At 34.5% G+C, this 22,231-nt stretch overlaps 1 protein-coding gene across 2 annotated transcripts in view; it reads right to left on the minus strand.

Annotated features, from left to right (window-relative positions):
- LOC136417465 (uncharacterized) overlaps positions 1–18,909 on the minus strand; it is a 78,725-nt gene extending 59,816 nt beyond the window's left edge. Inside the window, exons 1-2 of one of the 2 annotated variants that reach the window (XM_066403165.1) lie at positions 18,755–18,909; positions 14,921–15,178 (exon numbers count right to left, since the gene is read on the minus strand). In XM_066403165.1, the coding sequence (XP_066259262.1) occupies positions 14,921–15,089 (169 nt within the window). In that variant the 5' untranslated portion in view covers positions 15,090–15,178; positions 18,755–18,909. The remainder of the gene's footprint in view (positions 1–14,920; positions 15,179–18,754) is intronic. The other variant, XM_066403166.1, reaches the window with a different exon arrangement.
- Between the last annotated feature and the right edge of the window lie 3,322 nt (positions 18,910–22,231).

Consider the following 22,231-nt stretch of genomic DNA (forward strand, 5'->3'; position numbering starts at 1 on the left):
ACCACCAGCATTCTTTCTTTTTTACTGAAAGTCTGATCATTTGATACTCTATTATGAAGCATTATTTTGCCAAAATTACAAGACTTAATTATTATTATTACTGGGTGGTGCATTTCATGTGAAAGTGAGTGTATATACTATTTTTTGTAACATTTCTTTAGGTATTAAGCAATTCCAGATACTTTTCGCAGAGGACAAATAACCAAGAGATTTAGTTGATCCAATAACACCCAGAAGATAAGATACAATATTGAATCGTTATTTTTAATTTTGTGTTTTTGCAAAAAGGCCATTTTGACTAGAAATAAGAGATTAGCTATAGATTTCAGAGAAAAATTTCTAAGACATCTCGTTTTATGAAAGAATAACATAAAGAGTGACGCAGGGTCAGTCGGTCACCCACGCCCCTATAACTCGAAAGTCTCAGAAAAACGCTTTCCCGTCGAAAAACCGCTGCCATGCTTAAAAATGTTCGGAACATTAACGCGAAAGTATATAGAAGCGCAAGTACCTCTAACGAAAACTGTAAGAACTATGGTAAATTAGAGAATGACTGGGATTCCACATTTTTTTTTCGCTTCACCAGTTAAGTGTGCATTTTTCCATGCCTGACAAATTTCGTGAGGAAATATTCACGTACGTTTCATTTCCGTAATACAGAGTGCCAACTTTTTCAGTATAGGGAAATTGACTTGATGATCCACTAAATATTTTGAACGTTTAAAAGGCGGTTTTTTGTATTATTTTATATTAAATTGTATAACAAATGTAAATATAAATTAAATGAAAATTATATAAATACTGTTGCCATCAAAAAAGACCTCTATAAGGAAATATCCTTTTGCCTAAAGACAAACCACCCCTATCACTCATCCGTATTAGTGACTGCCGTCTGGGCTAAGTACGAAAAGTTAAAACAAAGAGAGAGAATGAATAAATATGAGTGTAGCTGAGAAGGGTCGCTATTTGCGATAAATGTCACGAGCTCCTTGAATTGGGCCCCTTGATATAAACAGCAGTCACAATTCATCCAGACGGCGGCCTTTTCAATATTAATTTTCCACTTTCCAGCCAGTCTGAAATTGAATGACACCCTGGAATTGTTTTATTTGCGAACATATCATTGTCTACTACAAACTTTTAATATCTTTGTGCACAACAGAATTTTTACACTCATCATTTACATCACTCAAGTCATAATATAATTTTAGCCCTATTTTCGCAGCATGTATTCGTCTTCCATCTAGACACCTCACTTCGTCTAGATATAACATTGTTTTCCTCTGTTCATGCGGAATATTCATGAATTATCTCCAAATTAAATTAGTTTAAGCCAATATCCAGGTCTCTCCATCACGAGTTATATTCCGTCTCGGGCTGGTGATTTGCGAGGATGAAAAATGCTTATAGAGCCGCTCATCTTCTTATGGATCACAATCTTCTGCACTGTGAGATAATCCATAGACACCTTTCAAATTCCGCTCATGCTTCTGGTCACCTTTTTCAGATCATCACCCTCCAGCTTCTTTTTTAACAGATTCTAAAATAATTTGAATTGCTCTGAGTGCGTTAAAGTAACCTCTTCTCGTGAGCTTATGGAGATATCACACTATGAAAAATGCAACTCAGTTTTTCGAATCGAGCAGATATATGTTTATTGCTGACTTATTGCTGAAATTCAGAGAAACGATACTTCACACTATATACAAAATTTGAAGGAATTCGAATAGCTCAATGGAACCGGAAAGCGATGTTTGTCGAAAATGCCGGGTTCCTGGAACAGGGATGAGCGTAGAAAGAAGTAATCACGAACATGAAAACAATAAGGAAATGATTAATAATAATACTATAGAAAATACTCAGATCAGGGATTTTATCGTATCCAAATTAACTTTTTCAGGATTTAAAGCAAACTTTGAATCAGTCTGCGGTCCTCACCAGATCCATTTCATCGTGTATCTCTGTTGGGAATTCTCGAATCGTTTTTTTCTGCACTTCTCGATATTTTCCAGTTTTGTTCGGTGCCGAGGAATTCTCTGGAAACTGAGTTAGGTGTCGGTCATGAATTTTGATAGATTACACTCTATTTGACTCAATTGAAAAGGAGATGTTTCGGCAGTGGGAAACAAGAATCCCCAATAGCGTGCAGAATATGGCTGGCAAAGCGAAGATTAGAAAAATACATTAAAGAGGTAAGAGGTCGTCCTAATTTAACTGTAATGGTTATATTGTGAGAAAATCCACATTTGATTGCAAGGAAAAGCCCCATTTCCGCATTTGAAGAACCCTTGCGTTTAAACCCGAGCTTCCATTTCCACTACGCCCATAAAATAAGGAATGACTGTCCCATTCCAAAATCCATTCCGAAAGCGCAGTTTCCAATCTAACAAGCAATATTTATTAGGTTTGCGGTGCTACTGGACGTTTTCTTTATGTTGTTTGTTGCCAGAATGCTTTTTCAAGCCTTGATAAATCAGACCCAACAACAGGCCCCGGTAACTAATGGGGAGGTATTTTGTAACTACCACAGGGCTCGATCGATGTATTCATGTTCCCGGATTATCCTCTAAAAAAACTGGGATTATTGGATTAAGGTTCTGGCTGCATGGCAACAAGGCTTTTTTACGATTTAAGCAGGGAATATGGCTGTTATTCCCCATCGAATCGGCGAGATCAATCTACAAGAAAATTCAATTTCTCTCCTCGATATCTTCGAGATTTTCAATCAAGCTATTCTTATTACCCGAACAATCGAGGAACTTTTCCTTAATTTAAATTGATAAATCGGACGCAAAATTTAAGTATCGTTCCGGATAAATTTTGATTTATTGCTAATGAACCGATTTTTATGGGAAGTTCTTTGAATTGAGTTGATTTTAACCAAAATATTTCGATTTAAAGTATATTTAAATATTTAATACATTTTTCGACAATCCCAAAAAACGCTTTTCTAGGAACTACCAATGGCAACGCAATTTCATTCCATTTTGATGGATTTCCTTTATTTGCTAGTTATTCCCGGCGAAACATCATTCATTTCGATTTAATTAAGAGTTTTACTTTAAATCAGCAAAGCAGTTACATAATTTAATTATTTAGTTAAAATATCTGAGCAATCTCGGTGGATTCATCTGGCACCAGGGTTGTTAAGAAGTTTAATCTATTAGGCAACCAGTGCCAGTGGCGTGAATGCTTTTCCAAGGCACATTCACTGGCTTCCTAATAATTAATTGTTTGTATTATTTGGTAATTACTTTTAAATCTAGATATGATATTCGAAATTTACAACTGAGTAAGTCTCACTGCGAGGATTGAAGTTATTTCAGATTAGTCCAATTGCATTAGATCATAAAAATTCCTATCAGTGGGCACAATTTTATGAAAAAATTGTGTGCCTATTTGATGGATGCCATCAAAAACCACATGGGTCTTTGACCAGCTTTTAACTGTGCAATGAATTTAATACCTTCGACAGATCAAGTGGACGTCGACAATATTGAAAATAACAGGTTTAATAATGCCTGTTTGGATACTCTGATTATGATAGATGGATAATACCCAAGCGAAATTAGGGGTTTAATAAACTTGAAATCGGATTGGTAGCTGTCACAATACTATAAAGGGATAGGAACGAACTTTATGTTGGAGAAATGATGAAAACGTTGGAATATTGAAGAGTCTTTACATCCTAATCGAGGTCATCAAGTGCAACTCCAGAAAAACAAGTAGATTCGGGAGATGTGCATAATGTTAAGGAAGTGAAAATCCAGAGAGCCAGAAAAGAGTTTAAGGAAGCTAACGTGGAGTTCAACTGATGTATCAAGATAAAATCAAATTAACGTTAATTGAAATTAACTCTCTTAAAGCACCAGTTTTCATTTATTCTGATAAATGTGAGACTACTCAAATCTCTAGCGTTGTTTATTTCGAACTGTAGAGCTAAATTGTTGCTGATTCAGATTCACTGAATTGTGGGCAATCCAAAAAGTTGTCATTTAAAGAGAGATATCGTTGATATTGTTGAACTGTTTGTTAAATATTTACTGTAACTGGAAGAGTGAAGTTTCTTCATGTTTTATATTAATTTGGTCAATATGTTTCGTGTGAATTAGAGATATTTTGCTAATAGATCTACCAGAAAAATGTAAGCCTATAGACATGGAATTGAAATACTTCGAGATTCCAGTAATTGCCGATGCTAGAAGAAAGAAACTGCTGTAAGATGTAGCGTATGGTATACCCAACAAGCGACTAAGGTCAAGAGGTAATCTCGACCTCTATAAGAAGTTTAACTGAGAGTTCAATGCAAAGATGGTTCGAGCCTTTCAATGTAACTAATATGAGCATATTGCAAACTATTTTCGAAGTAGAAAAAACGATGATGAACATGACGATAGTGGAACAAAATCCAAACATTTTATTTTAAAATTTTTTGTTGGAAAACAATAAAAAAGTGTAGGCAAAGGAGTAAAGGAAAAAAATGTAGGAAAAAGTGCAAAAATACTTATGATATCTTGGCTGCTGCAACGATGCATATTTCTAACGAATTGGACATTATTTACGGTATCACGGAAACTTTTCAGTGCAACATTTTTTAGTTTAGTTATAGTTAGGAGTGGTAGTGATGAGATGGAAGTTGGGAAGTATTCTGCAAAGAACATCTTAGACACATGTTCATTTTCCAGATCTACTTGGCCGCTACAATTTTAGTTGCTGAAATTTCTCGAGAAACTTCTTAACCCTGCACAAAATATTTATAAAAAATTCATAAACACATCCCGGAAACTTCACATTCTTCTGTTGTACGTCTTATTCTAGAAATATCCAACTACAAAATATCGAATTCCATCGAGAACACCGGAAAGGGGAAAGGTCTCGGTTAAAGCGCGTTTTCCTCCGATCATTTATTTCTCCTCTCCAAGAATAAGAGTGCATATTCCACTTGGAATTACTTCCATAACAGCCATTAAGGACAAATTTTAATAAATCTAAATGCGATGAAACGATGCTGTTGTGAAACCAAGTTATATTTAGCATTAATGCACTGGGTGGAGGAATTTCTCTTCATATATTATTACACTCTATTTGATTTGAATACGTTTTAAAAGGGAATTTTTCATTTACATTTAACGAGTATTAACTTTAGTTATTTTCATATCACGAGCGACTTTTCATACACCCTTCTCGGTGTTTTCTCTCCAATTGTCCATACACGAACTAATTCGACTTCGAACTGTATCTAAGCAAGACTGAAATCGATTATTATTGGCCATATCTATCAATACACCTGCTGATTTTATAGAACTTGCGTAATTTTTTTTTTGTAATTTTGTTTGCTATTAAATTTGATGAGGTTTTATAGGTGTCTTAGACCCCCTGAGCGCTTCTTTAAAAGTCCCTTATCTAAATTGATATTCTGGAGGAACGCTTTTTACAGAGACATGAAGCTGCTTGATTGGAAAACTTTCTTTATTTCAAACTTTATCGAGCTTAGTAGAAATTTTTGGCGAAAAATGTGTTTCCAAAACATATTGAGTTTAAGTTGAAAATGATTTAATGAACGGAATCGTTCGAATCAAGCTTTGTCTCTTTTATCACGGAACTTTTATGGAATCTATCGTTTTTTTTTCAGGTATACTGGTACCAACAGTACCTCCATTACAAAATTGAGTCACAGAAGTCATCCATATCTCAAATTCTTAAATTAACGAGAATTTAATCTTCTCGAAAATGTTTTGAAAAAGAAACAACGGGACAAAGCATTGTTTAATTATTTTTAAAAATTTGATGTTTAAGAAATGCCATGTTTTGAGAAATCGTTAGAAAGAAAAACTGAGAAATTATCCGTCAGTGCTTTAAAGTGGTTCTTGCCTTCAGTTATGATATATAGCGTAACGTATTTGACTGCATTTTTATAAAATTCCACTTTTACTGAAGATCTAACTTTATATTGTTTTTTATTATTTGAAGATAGTCCTTGACAAATTTAGAAAAAAAGGGGTTTCGTCATTTTCATGAATCGGTCTTCTGCTCGAAACTTCTCCCGTATTTATAAATAAGGAATATCTACGATTTTTGCATTTTAGCTCGCTGTGGGTCAGATGCTCTCGGCGACCTTTATAAAACTTTTTTATTAGGGTTGCCCGAAGAAATATTGGCTATTAAATTTGTGTACAAGATGTTGCGACTCAAAACCCCTTTAACCATTAATATCAATTAGCATGTTTTCTCACCAATTCCCTGACAAGTGTGTAATGACATGGTATCGAAAAAGTAATTTTTTGCATTTGATCTTAATGAGTTTGCACAGAAAATGGGGGATCTTAAAAATGCTTTCACTAAGAAACGGTGTAAATATCCAATGTAGAGTTGAAATGCTACAAATATCGAAAAATAATTAGGAAATGCATTTTAGACTCCTAAATGTGGAAAATATTTGAACACTGTCAGAATTATGCGGTCATCACTTCATACGGGATGAGTCGAGAAAGCGCTGGCTAGGGTGGACTAGTTGAATCTACAGGAAGTTCCAAATATAGTAAGCTAAGCTATATAGTCTCTCGAAACGGTGAAAAAAATTGTCGTCTCTAAGACTTTATTACCCTGTGAATAATCAATTCACTATTCGATGCTTTCCCATTTATTTTTCCATTCTCTCTCGCCAACACTATAGTTATTTACATTCTCAGATTTACATGAAGATTGTCATATGTGACACGTGATAGTTTCAATAAAATACTGCCCTTCTTACGTTTAAGAAAAAACATGTCTTGACAATAATACAGAATTTGTTATTATATTAGACTATCTGTCGGCCATACATCTTCGGTACTTTGGTGATAAATGATTGTGAGTGAAGGTAAGGTTCTTGAAGAGATGGACATCCATTTTCAATATCCTTTAACCTCGTTTTTCCAAATACTATATACAATATTTCTAAGAGAAGGATTTCCATCACGGGCATCTCCTAAGCGGTAAGAGCTACAGACTTGGTTAAATACGGGACAAGTTACCGATTCGAGGGAAGAGTTCCATGGTGTAAACAGATCTACATAATTAGTTTTGGTTTTTCAATTATTTAGAAAAAAAAAACATAAATAGGAGGTTCTGATTGTTATTTTTTGCTGTTTACAAGTAACTTTTGATGCCACGCCAGGATAAGCGTAAAGATCGAGCGTTTATGGTGTAAATTAAAAGAAAAGATTCTGATTGCTATGTTTAGGTTTTAAAGAAGAACAGCAACGAGAAGCTAACAAACGAAGTTCTCGTTGGCAGGTTGACGAGAACGACTTAATTGGAAATCTGGAGAAAAGTAGAAGTGTTAAATACACAGTCGGTTTGAACAACTGACAATGGCCCTATGCCGACAATGTAAATTTGTTTTTCAATGTTTGAGTTGTTGATCGTCAAGTTTCCTGGTATGCAAGCAGATTGCGATATTATCCAAAAATGTAATTAAAAAGCCAAAGGAAATTTAATTTTATTACCCCACATATGTTCTTTTTATCTTAAAATCCATCAAAGATTTACCTATAAAAGTTTTTCTACATACCTAAATGGCACTCTGTATTAAAGATCTATCAAGCAAGATGAAGGAATTAACTAAAGTAGAGTTTACCAGTAATAAATGAACCCTCACTCTGTTCTAGCCCCAAAAACAAAGGACGATTATAAAATATAACTGAAGGTAATCCAACAAAAGTCCTTTTTCGTATCTCTCCATTCGCATCTCACGACGTCTTTGTTTACTAACTTTAGAAGCTTAATGCTTTTGCTTGAGCCTGATTCAGCGACAAGGTTTCAATTTGTAGCTGGTAGCAACAACGGCAAGAAACAACGAGAGCTGTTCAGTGTAATGTGTCCGTAGAAAGTTGTTTGGGCGTGGTTGTGCCATTAAAAATGCATTGTTTCCTTAAAGTGCTATTGTTTTTTAAGTGATAAATTGCCCCTCAAAGTTGGGACAAAAACCATTCTTGGCAGCTCTGCTCATATAAATCAGCGACGTTTTCGGCTGAAAATGTCGAGTTATCAGGGGAGGATTGTTAGGAAACACACTCAAGGTGTTATTGTGCACGAGAAAATGGCACGTTTCTACCTGACATCAAAGCTTTAGACAATGTCTCTAAGCGACGGATAACTAAATTCCAGAACCCTTTCAGTTGCAACGACGTTAAAGGACATAATGCGCTCCAGCTTTATTCGCCCAAGGTGAAGTCTCTCTTCGCTCTATACAGCTCATTTTATTTTATGTTGGAGTATTCATTATTGTCCTTTCTGAGTGAACCGCTTTGATGAAAATGGTAAAAAAAATAAAGACATCTTCAGTCAATCTCTTAAATCGCAATACTTGATTAACCTAGAAAAGTTTCTCCGAGTTTCAGAGATAATTAATGGCCATTGGCGACAAATCAACTGCTACATAAATCAATCGCCATGTGGAAAAGTTCGGTGAACTCGTCTAGAAAAATGCACATGTTTTGAATCAAAGTAAATCAGAATTGCGAGAGGAATCGACGATCCAACTGAACTTTTAAAGGTAAAGTTTATGTGACAGTTTCAATAGGATGGAACGCATCACTTTCCTGAAAGCTTTATAAAATCATGGATACAATTTCTGTCTGCATGCTACCTTGATCCCAGACGAGAGTTAACGAGGAATCCTGCAGGACATTTTCGTAAATTTCATTCAAAAAATATCAAAACGAATTTTCACCAAACGACATCTGAAGTAAACAACTCACGAATTAATTGCCATCTGCGACAGTGTTAGATGGGCAATTTTGAATTTTATATTTGAATAGAATAAATTATCCGTCATTTTGTTACGTTTCACTTCATCTGCATGCGAGGAAAGTTCTGTGGCAATTTATGCTCAAATGGTAATAATAAGATAATAAGATAAATGAACGAGAGATGTACTTCGGGTTTCTTCCATATTTCTTGAATTCTGATGGCCAATAAGTAAATGAAATATAGAAGACACGATTGAAAAATGGGGAAAAAATAATAATCATCTAAGTAGAAGGTGAAAACTACATCAGGCAAAAGTCGCTAAAATTCCTCCACTCTTATTACTTCCATCCTGTTGTCTTTTTCTCGGAAAAAATAATATAAACGATAAAAATAGGGAGTTATAACCTAGATTTTTTTCATTTCTTCTCAGCCATTGTTAATACTTGAATCCTATCAGATCGATGTATTAGTTGTTAGTTGTTCAGTTTATAGGTTTAAGTCTATGTTACGCCCATGTATATCGCCATCTGTTTTAGAAATATTCCCAGCATGACTAAATTGCAGTACCATTCTGCTCCCATAAGGAGGTTCTTAGGCACTGGAATTTCAGCCACTTTTCTTTGGCGGAACTTGCTATTTGGGAGTAAGCACGTTTCGTAAAGTTAGTGAGACTGCAATAAACCAATGAAGAGTTAATCTAGCTTTTAACCTAAATATTTCGCTTTGAAACGATAAGAAGCAAGTTGGCCGACAGTACGCCTATGCCTGGGTTGCTCAGTTTTCGGTATTTAAGAACTGAGTGAAGCGACCGGGATGTCTTTCTCATTTCTCGTGAATCGATCGCATTACTCGATTTTGTCATTTTGTTTAAATCATTTTTTCTTGTAATTTTTGTCACGGAGACTTAGTCGACCGCTAATGTCATATAGTGGCTTGATATCAACTTTGTCTTACTTGTACTCGTATATATCGATACTTTTCAAATTAGTTAATAGTGCAATCAATAAACCTTGTTATCGTTACACGGGTTGTTGATTAATTTTGACCAGAAAATAGTGTTCCTGAGACTGCGACTTCAAGGTGGTTCGAGCATGAGTATCCAATCCTCGATTATTTTAAGGCCACGGGTGGATCCAACAAGCAATCCAAACCAAATCATTTTCAAACCTTCGTCCTGAACAAAACAATTATCAAGAAGAAACTTCGAGAAAATTTAGACTAGAACCTCAAAATCTTATAAAAAATTATAGAAAAAATAACTGAAAAAAATATAAATTTATATTTCTTCATTTTCTTTGAGAGAGGACATGTGAACATTTTTTCCCTCGAAAACGGGAAGATTATAAATATTAAGAGATTAGAGCTCATAGTTCTTCAATTTTGATAAGCAAGAATGCTAAAAACGGAGCAAAAACTCGGATTTCATTTTAATGACCGCGAAGGCAGAAAAACAAAAAATAAACAAGAATAGAGAAAATCAACAAACCATTAATCAGAAGATGGAAGCTGTAATAGGCTGAACTTATTCAAATTTCTTTAATTTTGAGGCAATGAGAATAAGATAAAAGAAGTAAAAAAGGAAATACGAAAAACAAGGATTTACAACAATCGTGTTATGAGAGAGAATAAAGAAGAAAGACAAAATAAATATAAGCATTTAGATTTAGAAAATAGCCATCTAGAATCAGATTTCCTTCATTTTATCCAGAGGGTAATAATAAATAGAATAGAGTAGAGAAAACCAGCTAGCGAGAGAAGTCAAACGCGAAATCTGAAATATACAAAACTTATTGAGGTGTATCTAATTTTTCTTTTCCGAGAATGAAAGAATATTAGAAAAAACAGATGAGAAGAAACAAAGAATTATAACTCGAATATCTTATCATTAGTTCCTTGTATTTATAAACGAATGTTACAATAAAAAAAATCGAACTAGTCCTATACGTTTAATTCTAATGTTCCTTCACTAATCTCAAGCAATCATAGCAAAACTATCTTACAAAGCCCTCAAGCCATAATTTCCATATTATTCATTAACAAAGCAATTTCAGCCCTGCTAGAGATTCCAGACTTGCAGAGAATAAAAGGCTAGTAAAAACAAAAATCACCTTCAAGTTAATACAAAAGCGACCTGAATATAAAGTACCTGCCCACGAGCACTATAACTAAAATTTGTCTGTAAAGGAAATGGCAGCAGAGCAATGCATATTTTCGAAAATTAGAATGTCCATTAATTTCAACTCGATAGTTACACAAAGAAACTCCTGTCTCCATGTCCTTGATTTCCCAGAAGATTGCTTGCCAGAGTTGTTTATTTTAGCATAATATGCCAGGAATTTGGGACAATTATGATTTATTTTTCTTGATCTAGTTTGTAGTCTGGTTTTAACCTCCAGCCCAGTTTAAATTGGAGGCAAAGAGACCTTATTCCAGAGGCTATCGGGATAATACGTTTAGTTATTCCCAATATACGTGGAGCAATTTCCTGAACTGCAGTTTGCCTTGGATGCGATTGAATGCGCTCTAAGCTAATTTCCAATATAAATTACTATTGATTGTGAGCTGCAGTGTACCTGGTGATATACACGAATTTTAAAAGCCTTCTTTTCAATTAAACAAGATAATGAGATATATCCTATTCATTACCATTCCATCCGCACACAACTTCTTCAAAGAATAATAAAAGTAAACTCTTGCATCCAGAACGATTCCATTTAAAACGTAAATTGCCTTCAAAGAAAAATAAGCATTACTATGGAAATATGGTGGCAAAAGTTGGTTGAATCTATAGAAAGAGAAAGGTTCGGAGTGTTTTAACAATCTCTAACAGGATGTGTTCCCCTTTATGTTTAGGTAAGTTGTTTCGACTAGGGGAATAAGAAACAACAATAAAGGTGAAATTCCACAAATAGCTTGAAACTGGCCATAGTAGCAAACAACATCATAAGACTTTTAACTTTATACCGATGAAAAAGAAAAGGAGAAATTCAGGTTAGTTCAGGTTACTACAAGATCGAAAAAACATCACGCCAGTCCCGGTTGCTACAATACCAAATGAACCTGAAGCTACATAATATTACGAGTACTAGGAAATCTAAGCCAACAAAGCATTGGAGTTAGTACAAAAGAAGTAGTTCAGGTTAGTTTATGGTACTACCCAAAAAACTCATAGAAACTGGACGGCTCAGGTTACTAAAAAATTATGTTAACTGAGTTTGCCACAAGAGTAAACGATAAATTCAGATTATTTCGAGTCAGTGCAAAATCAAAGAGATAATTCAAACGGAAGCAACAACAAGCTTAAAGCACAACAATTCCCAATAAAAGTTTATAGCTCTCTACAGGACTATAACGGTCGAAAACTCAAGAGTAATCTGTAAATAGGCAAATGTGTAGTCCAGCAAACGTTTAAAATCTAAAATAAAATGGAAAAAATCGAGCTTAAAATTTATAAATGGGTGAGTAAGTAGACCTCGCGAACCCATAAGCTTTCAAATAAGTTTTACACCATTTTGACTTTTATTATTATTAACATTTAACTTTGTTCATAATTAGATATATCCAGTTCATCATTATTCCATCTGCACGCCGCCTCTTCAAAGAACAATAAAAGAAACCATTCCCTTCCTAACGATCCAATTTAGAGGGTGAATTGCCTCCAAAGAAAAATATGTACTTTTATCCTTCAGATTTAGCAATTTTTTAGCATTTTTCATAACGAATTCTATATAATTGGCTCTCTACATTACAACTGAATCTCTTGAATTTTTCCCTGACAATAGGACGACCCGCTTGTTTACCTTTTAGCTCTTCAAAGCGTATATTTTATAGATGTTCGGACCCAAACAAGGCAAAAGGTAAAAGTTACAGGACCAAAGCTGTTAGAAATTCCCCAGTCACCTGAGAGTTTCACAACTTTACCCAAAAAGCAAAAACGCCGCGATATCCTCAAAGGGAATCCAATAACGGACATATCGCGATTGGTTTAATAAAAGTTACACAGAGTTTCCCTGAAACTTCATAACTAAGACAAGTCATGAAAGTTTCTTATATTTCCGTGGAAATGTCAAATTACCAGAATTTTGTACTTTTGCAAAGTTATTCGAAAAGCGCTTGCAAAGATGGAGCTTGTTAAATGTTTATTGCACTAGGAGTAAAAAGGCTTAATTTGGCTTAAAATTTCCAAAGCTTCGAGCTTTTAATAAAATTAGTTGTAAATTTGGGCTACTTTGTCGAACCCTTTTCATACTTCTGGGAAAACTTTTATCAAAGACTGTTACATGAAATACGGATTATAGTCGTTTGGTGCCTGGAAAGAGGAAAACTTTTCTAATAAATCCCAGTAAATTCTTATTAACATCCAACGAAGCGAGGAACCGACCGTGACATTAATTTTATTGTTTTAGGATTGAATCGATTTTTCTTGACAAGTTTGCGTTATAAGAAGATAGCTTTTTGAATAAATTTGTTTTTATTCTAAATAGCAAAATAAAACAGTTATACTTGAATTGTTTTAATTGAAAATCCGGAGATTAATTTTCTCGAAGATCCTTCCTTTTGCTTAGAGTTGCTCTTTAACCCAAATTAGGCCCCATTAAGGGATCTTATCTAAGTTCTGTAGGATCTCACTCGTGAGGAGTTTTCCCACGATTCAACCCCTGTTTTTCAGAAACAGAAAAGTGCTTTATATCAGTATTCAATATCTCGCATACTTTCCTGAAACCTCAGTCTATTCTCCTCATTTCCACGTGAAAACGTAATTTGAGACCCACTTAAACTCGGAGCGATAAAATTAATGGGAAACTATTTTAATGAACCCTCATCTTATTGGGACTTTCAAACTGTCCTAAAAGCATGGAAAGAGGTCTTTCCAAGACAGAGTTTTACAAATATTTATTAGGGAAGTTTCGCCAAGTTCCTTGGAGACACGTATTTATATACTAGGCCAACGTAACTCAAATAGTAATTTTTTTCTAGTCGAAACATAATCAATTAAAGTACGATATTAATATTTTGTTAAAACCTTCACCTTCCAGAGTTATCCCGAAATGAATTATCCGTAATTGAGGACCTTTATACGGTCGTTAATGGTTCTAGGCCGCGTTGGAAACCTAATGCCAACCTTAGCAAGCCCTATGCCTGTTTAAACGTGGAAAGCACTTAACGTTTTGATAATTAATCAGTGAAGTCGATTAATCATCAAGAGGGAAAGCGTTCAAAATTAAAAAATTGGTTTAGTAAAAGTACCACTTGTCAAGTTGCAGTGTAATTTTCTCCTACCCACAATGTTTTTATCCCCAGATTTTCAGTGAAGCAAAACTTGAGTTTTTAATTATTTCGGTTAAGACCTAACCTGAATTTTCATAAATATTTTATATCAACCGAAATAGCAAAGCATATTCGTGTAATTCCCCAGATGCCAAAATATATATTATTTCATTAACAACCACTGGTAATTCGGTTTGTCACACTCTGCCAGACAAAATGGTAATTTTTATATTAACTTGACTGATATAATCTTCGCGCAAACTATATTAAACCTCACAAGTGAGCGGCCACTGGAAAATACGTAGTAGAACTATCGGGAAATTTTCAAATCAAAAACACAAGATGAAGTTTCAAATAGGATATTATGTTCTTGGCACAATTAAACAGCCGATTATGCACTGATAATTATTTCAAATTCTAACTAACGCTCGAATTGCACTTCAAATTGCGCTTCACTATTTCAATCACAAAAAAGTGTAAGCGGAGAAACACGAGAAAATTAATATTAAGCCCTTTAAAGTTCAGGAAATATTATTTCGGAACGGGATAAATCAAGAACATTTTTGTTTTAGAAATATGTCTGTTGGCTATTTATAACACAGTGTTTACTCACAATTATTATTGCTCCACTTTATCCTTGAGTTAGTAAACAGATGTCTCTTTCAAAACTTTCTCCATTTTTACTCGTAACTATGTCGGACGTTAAATGCCCCTTAGTTGCGCAGTTTAAAATTGGAAGCAATAAAGTTCCAAGACAATTTATAGAATCACCTCGGGGAATCCAAAACTTGAAAACAACTAACGTAATTACTGTATATTGCCCCGAGGCATCTGCACTCAGTCTGCCTGTCTCTAAATTAAATGTTATTGTCCGAAACAGCGTTAGTCAACTAACGAAATAAAGGAGTTTCGAACTTACCTATTGAGGTGAGAACTCCCCAGGCTCTGGTGAAGTAATAGAGACTGTCGTAGATGTGATCACACGTCACCATGCAATGCTTTGGTGGTCTGATAGGATCCAGGTTCCTACCCCCCACACTGGCATCGATGTTGATGCCTATTGGATTGGTTCCTAGAGCTGGCAACATCGAACCACTTTCAAGCTTTCAGTATAGTTTTACACCATTTTTCAAATCACAAAGCACATTCAAATATCACAACATCCTATCGTCTCCATCTGAAAAATAAAGGATAAAAAATAGTCGCTTGAATCTCTGCAAGGAAGTATTTTTTCCAAATGAATGGATGAAAAAATGGCAATTAAAATTCATATAACTGGCTATGTCAACATAACACTCTTCCCTCATGAGGCCCACTGATTTAATTAACAGCAAACAATGTCAGCATAGAAGGTCGATACGGTTAAAGCCATTCAATAAACGACACAAACGATTTTGATGGCTATAGGGTCCGATCTTGAGCTTTGGAATCCGATTTTCATTGGCAGAAATTAAAGTGCCTTTTTAATTTGCTTGGTTTGGTGTTTGCTGCTATTGAGAATATTCAAATTACTTTAGAAGAAATGAAAAATATGTTTGTAAAACTTCGTTGACTCTATAGGGTATACGGAGTGATTAAGGTTGGGAGTTTTGTAATAATTTACAACATCGCCTTAAGTTGTAGTTAAAAAATTGGATTAGGAAAGTTAGAAAGTCAAGTAGACCCTAAATTGAGAACATTTTAAACTACACTATCGTCTCTAGAAATGCCTGAAAATTCAATATAAAAAAGGTCATCTAGTTATAGAAAACTATGGCATCCTGAGTTTTGGGTTTATCCCGATTGCGGGAAAATTTAGACTATAACTTAGAAACTTCGAAAATCATCTTTGAAAATATAATGAAACTTATAATTACTCTCGAAAAATAAAGATCAAATTGAATAAATATCACATGATTTTTAACAACGAGATCAAAAGGATAAAAAATCTAGTAAATAAGGACGGCAAATAGACGGTCTTAGACATTTTAAAGCTAAGTAAAATCTACATGAAGAAAATTGGAAGAGATCTATATCCAAGAGTGAAAACTTGTTTATGGTGTATATATTCTGAGAATATCTATGGATCAAATAATAATCAACTCTAGGGATTCCGTAGTGCAAATGAAAGTCGGTTTGAGTATGGAATATTTCCATTATTTTTAACCTTCTAAACAATGTTGCAGCATTCCCAGTAGTTAAACAAAGCAACCCTTTCTGAATCTCTAGAAAATATAGGGATTTGACAAGTAATTAACTGTTTAAATTTCTTTTTTAAAAATTGTCAGATTGCAGAAGAGCTTTTCTTTATTCTTCCACCCACATCTTGGAAATGAATTTCTGTTATTCAAACACTTTAATGAGGGATTAAGATACAGAAACCTTTGTATCCTTTACTAAGAATTTCTAGAAACCTATTTCTATTGAGAATTTTGATGTGAAAAAAAATGATTGAGAAAATTTGAAGAATTGAAATGGAGAAAATTGACAGAAATTAATTTTCAATTATAATGAATTGTTCTGAAGATACACTCTTTAAATATTTATTCGAACGGAAATCAAATTTTCCAAGCTTTCCGTAGACGAAGAAGCAGGTGAGTTCATTTTGAAATCAGACTTTCAAATGTTGATTTAGAGACCTGAAATAGAGGAATTGCATCTATTACTTCGAATTTCCGAGAATATATACTTGGTGAGTAAACGATGCTTGAAGATTAAAAAAACAGGGGTACAAGGTACGTTAAGATGATAAAAAAGAAACATAAAAGGAATTTTAAACAAAAAAAGAAGAATCAAGAGAGAATAGACATAGAAGGAATATGCAGGTGGCAGCATCCAAGAGTGGATAGAAAAACAAAGAAGAGTTATTTTAATTTTGCGCTGAGGCCTTTGTATATTCACCATCATACGCAATAACAGCATTGGAATTATGAAAAATTTTAAGGCAATACGCACGATTGCAATTTAGAATGAAAAAAGCGAGAGAACACAAAGGGTATGAATGCTTTTTTTGGTGTGAATTGCGTGAATGCATACTGATCTAAAATTATCTAGAATTTTCGATACACAAGCAATATTCAAATGAGAAGTTCATGAACCAAGTGCTACGTATTTTTAGCTACTCTGGGATTGACAAAAATTTAATTGCGATAAAATTTATATCAACAAATCTATCAGTGTATGGTACTGTACTTACAATTGTTACTTATTAATGAAAAATCTCATTTTTAGTATAAAGCACGTGGTGAATGAAATTCTCAGTAATTAAGCTCTCGATGGGTTCCATAAACTTAACAAAAATATTTGACAAACTCACAGCAATTAAAACTCAAGCAGGACAATAGCAGCAAACATTCAAATAGACCATTAATTATAAATTTAGCAATCCGTTGATGATTAAGTTGACCTCACTCTATAGCGAACTTTCGAGTCATTAGAGCGTTAGATCAATCGTGTAAATCCGATATTCCATAAATGTCCTGTATAATGTTGGTTATATAATGGTAGGTAATTTACCTCAGTAATGAAGAGAGATAATTAACAGGGATAATGCTGATCAGGGAAGACATATGTGTATCGATTGATGATACTGCCACCATTAATTAGAACGTGCGATTCGCACATTGGTTTACAACTTACGAAGCAGTTTATTTCGTTGTGTACTAAATAAATTTATTTCAATAGTGTCTGATACGAAATTTGATATAAAACTCATTAATAAAGGATACCTGGCCCGGCACACACTGCCAATAAATCAGCAGATTTCTCACTGGTATTGGTATTAAATCCTCTAAAATTGAAATATCAATTAGACCGAATCTGGCAATTTTTCTGGGAATATGCGGAATAACAGGGCCATATTTCAAACCGTATCAGATATGTATGAATTATTCGAATGGGTTAAATAGGAAGAGTGAAAGCAAAAGAATTTTTCCGTAATCAGCCATGAGTGAAATTGATGTTTTGATTAACTGAAACTGAATTTATCTGAAGTTAATAACTGGTCTGGTAATTCAACTGAATGGAAATGGCGTAAAACAGGTAATTTCCAATCAAAACTCGGCCCAATTTTCTGTTTATACAAATGAAATCTATTTCTGTGCAGAGGAAAAATCGTCAGAAATGTTATAAAATTTGAATAAAAAGGTGCCTTTTTGGATTGCTTTTGTTACAAATGTTTCCATGTAATTTCCATACCCTATATGCAATGAAACTCTGGACTTTGCCTTGAAAACAATATTATCCCAGTGCATTAACTTTTAGAGTCAAGTTATTGAAATTCTGATAAGTTTGGCACCAGTATAGAAACACAAAAATATGAAAGTCCAGGAACGTTACCAGAGGGATATAAATTCTATGTAGGAACTACGCAATCAGAAAGTTATCTTCCAGATAGTCAGCAATTTGATGCCTTTTCCGTTGCAGACGTAAAGGAAGAAATATAGTGCCATATTTATGCTTATGCCTACTTTGCAACCAACGAGAAACCGTCTGTTTATCCCTCAGAGATATATCACATTGTCTCCCCTAAGTCAAAAAGTCGTAATATTTCAGGAATCCTACATTGAAATATTTTATGGAGATAACAGACTCGGGTTTGAATGGGTTGTATGGGAAAAGCGATAAATGATACTGTCCGTCCGAAACATCAGCCTCGTACACCGCTGTCATGATATTTTGTCAATTTTAATGTCCGTTTTCCCAGCTTCCAGTTAAATGTCCCTTATGGAAAATAAATAATCAGGGCTGGCAAAGTTGTCCAAAACCTACTCACATGTGCAAATTTCTAATCTCAAAGTCCAACACTGCACTTATTCACTTGGCACTTGGTTTCCAGAGAGTTGCGAGTTTCGCGGTAGTTTTACCCAAAGTGAAAACGCCGGTCCAGAGGCGAAAGGTGCAAAGGGCATCATCCAACTGACATCCGTGGAGCGATTTCAAGACGCGAAAGATTTTCCGGGGTGGGGAAAATCTGATGATGCGGTCGGCGTTTTCCCACAGGCTCTACAATGGAGCGAAGGGTGGAGATTGTTTCGGGAAAGTGGAATTTGTCGTACGTCCAATTTTTCCATTAAAGGAGGCATAGTTGGTGAGAAACATGTTCATTTTCCTATACGTCGATGGCATTTTGGCCCACTGAGGGTCGCTCGTAGAGCATTTATCGTTCTGCCAAATTAAAAAAAAAAGGAATTTGGATCTGAAGAATTATTCATTTTAATTAAATCATTCAAAAAAACGCCAAATGATAAATATATTACTTTCATGTGTAGAATGGGCATAAAATTTATTGTAACGAAATAGTTATTTGAAATACGCATTTCACGAATTTATAAATTCTGTTTTGTTTATTTTTATTTTTGTTTGGAACAAAGATGGTTTCGCAAAAAACAGCAATTAATTGTTTTGTTAGAATAATTAGCAATTTAGTTCAAATTAGATAATTTACTATGATTAGACCCTGAGGTTAATATTCCTTGTCTATAATAATCCGAACTAAAGGGCCCAATATTGACTGTAAATAAATCTAACTTAACTCTTAAAGCGTTGTGAAGGTATCTCTATCATTAATTTGTTTCTAATGAGCCTGTGCATTGCCCTGGTGGGACCATTGAAAAAAAAATCAAACACTCTATAAGAATTTGAAAGGAATAAATATAAAAAAGTGAACGTTTCTCTCCAAGTTATGTAGATTTCCGTAACATACTCCTGCAAGTAATTATTACCTTGAAAACAATTTAATATACAATTTAGTAGTAGGTCTTCTATAAACATTCCAGTTGCTTAGTGGGACCTTTGCCACTCGTACTTTTCTTTTCCTCCCTCAATAAATGCGAATAACTCGTCCCTTGGGTCAAACATTTCTAGCATTGGCTGGGTCAACTATCATCACCATAAGGGTTTTCGAAAATACAACCCTAGATCGAATTGATCCCTATCAGCTGAGATTCAACCAAGGGGATTGGGTTGTTATATATAGGGTATGCCAGAAACAACGGTACAGATGAGCGTTAGGTGCTAGATGAAATACTGAAGTTATTATCACTGATGTAAAAGTTAGATTAGGACACAGGTGGGATTATCTATTAAATAACTTGAAACAGAGATTTTCAATGAATTTATCATGCTCAAAAGCCTCCTGAATGTATGGAAGGTGAACAGGCAAAATGCGTGATATACTATGTAGATTGTTTATTTAATAGAAAATTTTGGTTATTGGTCAGTGAATGGCTAAAAATGGGACTATTCCACGTCTTGTTGTAGCTCAGAGTCTCCTCTATCTGCAAGGCTCAAGCTTTCGCATCCTATCGTACTACGCCAAATCAATCCGCAGTTTAAGATGAGAAAGCACGAGTAGAAACCTCGATAGAAGAACAAACCTCTGAGCACCAACTGGAATTTTTTTTGTTCAATTCGAAACTTGCAGCTTGATCGGGAATTAGATCTCGGGCACTCGATGTCTCACCCCAAATACAAAAGGGGGCACAGTTAAAAGACAAGGCCAAAACATTTAATTTATGTCTTTACTCCTTAAACACTTGCCTAAGAACCACAGCTGATACTGCGCTGACCGGACACAAGAAGACACTTGGAACTTGATTGCATCCTAAGTTTATTTAACAAAATACGAAAACATACACTACACTAAATTAGTTAAACTAAATTGCTAAAATAGTGCTATGATAATTGCGAGGAAAAACAAGTGACCACCGATAACTCAAATTTTTCCAAAAATTGTGCTTTTCGTTTGAGAGAAGCGTCGGCTGTTAGTGGTAAAGAGCGAGTAATAAGGTCTTTACTAAGGTCGTCAACGAAGAAAGCGCAAGTCGTGATCTATTTTGTGTTTTCTAAAGAGGCTCAGGCCGCCTGTCCCTTTTTCTTCCCACTGTGTCATCATAAAGGGAGAATAATGACTAATTTATTTTGTCTAGGCCATAAATTAGTCTCATGGGTTGTCTATAGTGTGAATAGTGTTGGGTTTGTTTTCTTTCAACAAGTAGATTTATATCACTTGTAGACGGTGTTGGATATTTTTCCAACACAGCTCAATCACCATTTTTAGCTTTAAAACGCTTTAAATTTTTAACTTGGCCCAGAGATATTTGATACGTCATACTGCTTACGAACGCGCAAACGCAAATTTGAGTTGTTAATTTTCTAGGCATTTCAAGGCCACCTTTGATAAAAATGCCAAAATAATCTAATGTTTAGAGACAATACACAAAACTGGATTTATTAGTGAAACCTACCTTAAAGCCTTTAGGGAAAATACGTCTTTTAGCGCATTTGCTAATATAAAAGGTAACTGAAAATAAAATACAATTCTACCCCTACTTGTATATAAAGCCTTATTTTCAAACAGAATAAAAGAAAAAAAAAGATTGTTCCATAACAATTAAATAACACAGTTGTTCGACAACAACGTCATAAAACTGAATTTGTTACCTGCGTCACTGATATGGATTCGAGTCACTATATTTTTCACAATGACTTCGAAAATTGCGATTCGACCATAATTTTCAGCATGGCCCAAAAATCTTCGATGTCACGCGTTAACGAATGCTCACAATTATTTGAACGGTTGAATTATTTTCAACCATCATGGGCCACCTACGGCAAAATTGCCAAAATAATAAAATGTTTAGAGACAATACACGAAATAGCATTTAATGGTGAATCGTGACGGTTTAGGTATAGGAACATGATTCATCGTTTTAAAGTAAATTTAATTGTTTATCAGCGCGTTTACCAATATACAAAGTGTTCTATTTAAGCAAGCGCGCTCCAGGAGAAAAACAAGTAACTTTTTTATAAGGCATATTTAATTGAATCGTTTTATTCTTTTTACAAAAATGTCTAATACACTTTGTATAAAGGGATCAATCCGATCTAGATCGTTGTTTCCAAAAAAAGCTTATATTACCTTCGTTACGCGCATACGTTCTGTACACCTTAATACCATTTGGATCTTTTTACCAATGGGTGCAAGTCAGTTACGTGTTTCGCAGAATTATTGTCTGAAGACATCTAACATTTTATTCTTCATCACCATCTTAAGACTTCAATAAACCTTTCCCAAACTTTTCCATATGTGATGTCAGTGGCGGATTCAAATTCCATTTTATATCACAAATTTCTAGTTTCTGTTTAATTCAACGATTCTAACTTCCTCCTTTTCTGCTGAAAAGTTAGAGAATAAATCATGAAGCTTCGCATGATGTTTCTTGTAAAAATAGTAATTGTCCCATCAAAG

Source organism: Euwallacea similis, chromosome 28, assembly GCF_039881205.1.
Source record: "Euwallacea similis isolate ESF13 chromosome 28, ESF131.1, whole genome shotgun sequence".
Taxonomy (NCBI): Eukaryota; Metazoa; Arthropoda; class Insecta; order Coleoptera; family Curculionidae; genus Euwallacea; species Euwallacea similis.